At 32.8% G+C, this 7,819-nt stretch overlaps 1 protein-coding gene across 1 annotated transcript; it reads right to left on the reverse strand.

The window, feature by feature from the left end:
• Positions 1-3,547: 3,547 nt before the first annotated feature.
• LOC101432955 (olfactory receptor 52E4-like) lies at positions 3,548-4,486 on the reverse strand. The gene has a single exon (XM_004471729.3). The coding sequence runs from the start codon at positions 4,484-4,486 to the stop codon at positions 3,548-3,550; it is 939 nt and encodes a 312-aa protein (XP_004471786.1).
• Between the last annotated feature and the right edge of the window lie 3,333 nt (positions 4,487-7,819).

Genomic DNA, 7,819 nt, shown 5'->3' on the forward strand with positions numbered 1-7,819 from the left:
TCTTTCCCCATCTTTCATTTTATCCTCTCATTCTAGGACAGTAAATATGTGTACATTGGCAAGCTTGATGATGTTCCACAGGTCAATAAGGCTCTGTGCATTTTTCTTCGTTCTTTATTCTTTTACTTTCTCAAACTGAAAATAATTGATGTGTATTTAAGTTTTCTGATTCTTTTCCTCCAGTTTCCATCGACATTGAAACTGTTCTTTTTTTTTTTCATTTCAACTATTGTACATCTCAACTCCAGAAATTCTGTTTTATTCTTGTTCATTATTTCTAGTTCTTAAATGATAACATTATATTTTGTAAGGTAATAGTCTAATAATATTCTTTAGTTAGTTACACATGCTTTTCTTAAGTTATTTGAAAAATTTCAATTAGTTCTTTTAAGGCCTTCGTGCAAAAGCTCCAATATCCAAGCTTCTTCAGATGTATTTTCTACTTATTGCTTTTTTTTTTTTTCCTGTTTATGGACCATATCTTCCTCCTTTTTTCTTATTTCATAGTTTTTATTGAAATTTGGATGTTCAAAAATAAATATGCCAACTTTGGAAATAAGAACCTCCCTCATCCTCAGGTTTTATTGCTGTTTCTATTGTTTGATAGCTTTTAAACAAAAGTTTTATTGTTTATTTAATGCCTTATTATATAGTTCTTTAAAGTATGTATTATTGTCTCTTATCTCCACTGAAATCGATACTCCTTTAGTGTAATGGTCAGCTAATTATTGGATGGAGATTTCTTTCAATACCTGGAACCAATAAAATTTCTATTACTTGATGAGGTCCTCTGTGTGTAGGTGTTTCATTCCTACCTTCAACATTCACTTAGTTTAGATTTCTACTTTAGCCTTCACTTCTTTCATATACAGAACCTCAGTTAGCCATACATGAGAGCTTAGGCCTTCTCATGACTTCTTGGGCATGTGCACAGCCATAGGCAAGCATAAAATCCTACACATATGTGGCCCACTCACTTCTTAGAAATATATTGGAGCTTTTCAAATCTCCTATAAATATCTCCTTCAACTTTTACTTTCAAGCTTTTGTGTATATATTGTTTGCTCCAAATGTCATAAATTTCCCATGCAGCTGCAAAAGTAAACATAAATATATGTTTGTTTTCTACCATCCTTTTTCCAAGGAAAAAAGGGCTTTTGCACTGTAAAAGTTATCTGATAAGCTAAATGCAGACAATCTTGTCAGTAGATTATTTCTGGGAACCATCACAGAGGTCAACTCATGTTCATTCTTTGATACTGTGACTATGAAATTGCTGAAATTGTTCTGGTCTTGTTCTACTTCTGTGTTTGTCAGATTGTTGGTTCTCATTGGAAATGAAGATAATTGATTATTAAGGTTACTCTAGTACTGGTACTGAATATTGGGGGATTTCACTAGGACAAGTTTGAATATCACAATGCTTACTCACTATTTGTACTGAGGTTCAGACATTTTTCTTGAATATGTACACCCTGGGAAGTTGCAAGCATTTGATTAAATTCTAGATTTCTAAAAAAAGTTGACATTGATAATTGGTCAGTTTTTAAAATATTTTTTGGATAGAATTTTCAGGGTTCCTTACTCAAACAGTTTCAGAAGTGTAATAATTAAAAATGTAAGCTATATTTTAACCTCTATTGAAAAAAATGTATCTGCATTATCTCTTTATGTTAAAAATGTTTGCAGTGTTTCATTTTTAGCATTCATCTAGGGCTGGGAAATTAAAGTTTATATGTTACAATTAGTTTGAGAAAAACAGTGACATTTACAATTTCCTTTTAAATGTATCAACACAGTAACAATTACAATTTTCTGTTAAATGTCATACAAATCTCAAACTTTTCTGGTATATTACCCTAAGCATCATCATTTCCCTTTCTTCCAGCCTTGTATAATGTCTTCATTTGATTCTATTCAATCACTCAAATAAAAAACTTGTACTGATTTTTTCCTTTTTTTTTATACTTCTCATTCTCCAATTTGTTAAATTCAGGGAATATGAAAGATATCCATCTCCTAAAGTAATTAAGTTTTTGAAAAGTGTTCCCTTTTCTTTCCTTTGTATTGGAATTTCCACTTGTAATATTTTGCCTATAAATTATTTTGCCTGCCTTTAGTATAGTTGCCTTCTTAAGAGTGTCCCAAATTTCTACTACAGGTATACAGGTAAAGGCTACCTTTCACTGATTCAAAAATGGTTACTAAGTTAACACTTGAATGTATGGCCTTTGGAATATGTGGGACTGCAATGTGGGAGAGGTTTGGGTATACAGGACTCCCTAATAATTTGATGTAACTTTCCTGTGATGTAAAATCTCTTTAAAAATAAAGTTTGTTATTTGAGAATAAAAGAAAATAAATACTTTTGTGCTCAAGCGAATTACCCAGCCGTTCTGTATATCATGTCCACATCAGTAAAATGGAAGTAATAGCACTTTCAATGAAGGTTTTCTTGAAGATTGAATTAAGTTATATAACATATATGTCTATATGTGTGGTAAACACATTTAAATACTAGATAAATCATAGAAATTAATGTTTGGTCTTTAAATCCTTTCTTATTATGAAATTCAAAACATCTTTTTATCTGACTCCTAATTCAGATATGAAAATTACCAATCTTACATCAGTATTTTAAATTATATCCTCTAACTATGTCCTTGAATTTGCTATACCTACTCCTGAAATGTACTTCTCTGTTCTCTAAGAAAAAAGTGTTACCTTATTTGTATATTTATTTGTGGTAAAATAGATCTCATTTCCTTGTCATTTATTTCTTATTCATCTGTTCTTCCATCAGTTTCCTTCATTCAATTGTGAAATATTTCACTGTAATAATTTAGAGTTCCATCATTTTGTCTACGGATGTGCCCTTTGTTGGCACTTGTACTCTATATAGTCACAGATGATTAAATATGTAGCCTTCAGCTATGATGGGACACTTAATATGCTCTCCATTATTTTCTTTGTTTCAATTTACTATAATCCATTATTTTGTTTATTGATAATTAATTGTTTGCTTTCTTACAAAATCACTCTTGATATAGCACAGATTTTTCATGCAGAGACAAAATGAGGGACGGATGATACGCAGATAGCAATTACCTTCTGGGTCATATTAAGAAATAAGGCTTAGATAAAACTAATGATCCTAGACTAACACTTAAGTGAAAGACGGTATTGCAAAATATTAATCCATTTATCAAAGTCAGATTTCCGAGCTGTATGACAGTAGAATCTACTTTCTACCAAACCTGTACATCACTTATACAACTGTCATGGAAACATCACTGACCCCGCCTATCAAGTACATACATAATTGCATATTTTTTGGTAAATATGATCTTCTCTCCCCCACAACAAGAAAAACATAGAAATATATTAAAATTCAACCTGGAAATTGCAGAAAAGAAATATTGAAGGCACCAAAAATTGCTATAAAATCCTAAGTGTGCTTTATCAGGTCTCACTTTTGGTTATCTTGAGAGATGTATAGCATGAAGATGAGACACAAAGATATTTTCAACAATTGAATATATTTAGGTCAGTATTTCTTTAAAAATATTCTCAAAACCCGGTCCCTAATCTGCTTGGTCCTAACACCATAAATAACTGGATTTAAACAAGGAGGGACAACCACATACAGATTGGCTAAGAGAATGTGAATGCAGCGAGGGATATTTCTACCAAACCGGTGAGTCATGAAGGAGAAAAATGCTGGTGTGTAAAAGGCCAAGATGACACAGACGTGGGAACCACATGTGCTAAGTGATTTGATCCTGGCGTCCCTGGAAGGAAGACGGAAAACAGCTCGAAGGATCTGAATATATGAGAGAACAATTAAGATCAAGTCGAAGAGGAGGGCGGCAATGGTAAATAAGCCATAGATGATGTTGATGCTTATGCTGGCACAAGCAAGACGGGCAATTCCCATGTGTTCACAGTAGGTGTGAGGGATAATGTAATGGCCACAAAACGGCAACCGCTTGAGAAGAGGGCAGAAGGGGATTACAAGGAAAACTGGCCTCCCCACTACAACAGAGGCCATGATGACTACCACTTTGTTGGTGAGGATAGTGGAATATCTCAGAGGGTAGCATATTGCAACAAAGCGGTCAATTGCCATGGCCAGGAGCACAACAGATTCCATACCAGTGTAGGTGTGGATAAAAAACATTTGGATGAGGCAGCCTTCAAAGCTTATCTCCCTTAGTTTGAACCAGAAGATGCCAAGCATCTTTGGGATGGTAGAAGTGGAGAGGCCTAAATCAATAAAGGAGAGAAGAGCCAAAAGGTAGAACATGGGTTGATGAAGGCTCTCTTCAGTCTTGATCACAAATAAGATAGTGACATTTCCCACTAATGCTACAAGATAAACAAGGAAGAAAGGGAATGCAATCCAGATGTGGAAAGCTTCCAGACCAGGTATGCCCAGCAGAAGGAAGTCAGAAGGGTGTGTCGCTGAATCATTGTGAGAGGACATCTTGCTGAAGAGTCTTGGAGGTTACTTTATGGTGGTCTTCAGTATTTCTCAGGATACTTAAGGGAATATATGGTGGCTTGGTAGCAGTAAATATAAGAGGGTATCAATGAAACTGTTAAAAACAAAAGTAAATTAGCACAATATACTGTTTTTAAGTAGGAGATGTATTATATGGGTATGACTGTGGTTGAAAGGAAGTTCTGAGATCATGTATATTAATAGAAGGAAATCTAAAAAAATGTAACATGGGACTGTATAACATAGTGAAACTTCATATGAAATAGAAATAGGGGTGAAACTGTATTTGCAGAATATAAATACTGATAAACTAGAAAGGTGGAAACAGAATAGGAGTGAAATACAGCATGAAAATCAGAGATATTGAGAGTTGATGAGTTTTTTGCCAGTTTTTGTTTATTATTATTATTGGAATAATGAAATCCCCTAAAAATGATTGAAGTGATGAATGCACAACTGTGTGATTAAACCAAATACCATAGATTGTACACTCTGGATGGATTCATGCTTTATTAAAATGTATCAATAAAATCAATTTGTTAAAATTCAAGTTGTAATGGGACGTTTTGAGAAACGGTAACTAAATTTGAACCTTAAATCCATGTTGAAAAGCAATGCAATGAAAATTAATTAATAAATAAATAATTAAATGTGAATTAGAGAATAACTACTAGAGATATTCTAATCATTTCCTATCCCATTTAGCATACATTGGGAGTGTGGGTGATAGAAACAACTTTTCTGTTAGTTGTAGGTTTCAAGATAGCATTTAGATCAAGGGCTTATCATTCCATACTAGTATGTGGAGAAAACCTTTGCCGTAGCTGGAACTTTTGTAAGTCTTCCAAGTTACATTAGTTATGTAGTTGTATAGATCATTAAGAGAAAACTACCCAAACTATTTTGAAAAGTGAGGTAAAGTTTAGAATGGGAAGAAAAGTTTGACTATGATGTTGAAGAGATATTTACTTATGAGTTTCCTCTATCTTTCATTGTTCTTTTTTTATGGTTTTACTGCTGTTTTCATTTGCTTTCCTAAGACTACCATGATATCTGTCTGAAGATGAGACTGTGCGCATATGTTTCAATTGATTTACTCAATAGTGTTTTTCTATTTTAATAGTCAAATAAAGATTGTAATTTGCCACAGCTACAAATAATACAAAAGCAAGTGATCATCCTAGTAGAGGTATAAATGAATTTAAAGTCACCACCTGCATATGGCATTATTAAAAAGAAAAATGGAGTAGACTCAGAAAAAAGGAATCTCACTCAATTTGAGGAAATTCATTGCTTAAAAACCTACAAGTAATATCACTCAGTGGTAATGTACTGAAAGGTTTGGCCCTAGATTGGTAATAAAGGAAACCACCAACTAACCTCAATTCAATGTTTTACTGGAGCTTATAACAGTTTCAATATGGCATGAAGAAGTGAAAGAAATATATGTATAAATTTGGAATGAAAGTTGCAAATTTGCCCTATTTGTAAATGACATGAAAATTATATAAAAGTAAGGTATCTAGAACTATCTAAGTTAATAATGGCTCATAAAAGAATCAATACATTTTACATACTACTAGGAAATAATTGGAAAATTAAAAAAGATAAAAATTCATAGTACTACTTAACATGGCAACAATAGCACAAAGCATTTAAAAATAAGCCTTGAAAATTTCAAACCATTACTAAAAATTTTATGACCTAAATGAAATGCAAATATTATATATTCATAGTTTGAGATGCTCAAATATATTTAGATATTAATTATCTCCAAACTGGTCAATAACTTCAAAATAGTTATAATCAATACCAATAAATTAAACTGATTCTAAAGTAGTTATGACAATACTCAAAATATGTTGATAAAAGATAAAATCTGTGGCAGATATTTAAGGACTTCAAATTTCCATTAAATGTAAAATAATCAAGACAATGTAGTAGTTGAATAAAAATAAACAAATAGTTTAAAAAGGTACTAATTAAAAAATAGGCACATTTTATATGCTTTTTCATTTTTTTAAGGTGGCAAATTTAGTAATTCAAGGAAGTTAGGATTGTTTTTTCTTGCAATTTTTTTTATGAAATCATCATATTAATACAAAATTAACCTTCATACCCACCTTTGAACATATATTAAATAGTTTTCTATAGCAGATCTAAATCAAATTCTTTAAAATACAAAAAAAGGAGAATATATTTGCAACTAGTGGAAAAATGGTTTCTTAGAATATAAAATCCAATAACCATAAAATATTAATCCATTAGATGTCATCAAAATGAAAATTAAGTTTCAAATTTCAAAATGAGAAGGCACATACTGGAGGAAAATATCCACAGTCCTTTTTCAAGACAAAAGATTTGGCCAAGGATTCATAAAATATACTTACAACCAAAAATAAGGAAAACAAGTAATGGAAAAAGAGGAGAAAGTCCTATACTAAAATTTTTTTAAAGGAAACTATACTATTAACATTATGTTTAAATCATTAGTCATCATGTAATGCAAATTTTAACCAATGCAATATCACAACACATCCATTAAACTAGCTAAAGTTTAAAAGCATGACAACATTAAATTTTGGAAAGGACTTCAAACAACAGTCTTTTACATTGATAGTGTCAATTGCAAAAAGTACAGTTTGATAAATAGTAGGTAGTCATAAATTTAATCATGCAGCCCAAAAATCATTGCTTATAACAATATAATTCACAGATATTTACCCAAGATCAAATAAAACATGCTCATACAAAGAAAGCAAATGCTCCTCAATAAGTGAATAGAGAAGTGTGGAAAATTTACTCAATACAATTCTACTCAGTGGGAAGCGAATGTGGCTCAAGCAATTGGGCTTCCATCTACCATATAGGAGATCCAGGGTTTGATGCCCAGGGCCTCCTGGTGAGAGCAAACTCGCCTGTGTGGTGACCTGGCTCATGCAGACTGCTGGCCCACGTGGAGTGATGGCCTGTGCAGGGTACTGCCCTGCTCAGGAGTGCTGCTCCCTCCACTCAGGAGTGCTGGCCCACACAGAGAGCTGGTGCAGCAAGATGACACAGCATAAAAGAGACACAGAGGAGAGATAATAAGAGATGCAGCAGATCAGGGAGCTGAGGTGGCACATGTGAATGATTGCCTCTCTCCCACTCCAGAAGGTCCCAGGATCCATTCCCGGAGTTGCCTAATGAGAATACAAGCAGACACAGAAGAATGCACAGCAAATGGACACAGAGAGCAGACAATGGGGGGGATGGTAGGAGAAGAAATAAATAAATAAATAAATAATCTTTTTAAAAATTATATTCATCAATAAA

This window comes from Dasypus novemcinctus, chromosome 10 (genome assembly GCF_030445035.2).
Source record: "Dasypus novemcinctus isolate mDasNov1 chromosome 10, mDasNov1.1.hap2, whole genome shotgun sequence".
In the NCBI taxonomy this organism is placed as follows: domain Eukaryota; kingdom Metazoa; phylum Chordata; class Mammalia; order Cingulata; family Dasypodidae; genus Dasypus; species Dasypus novemcinctus.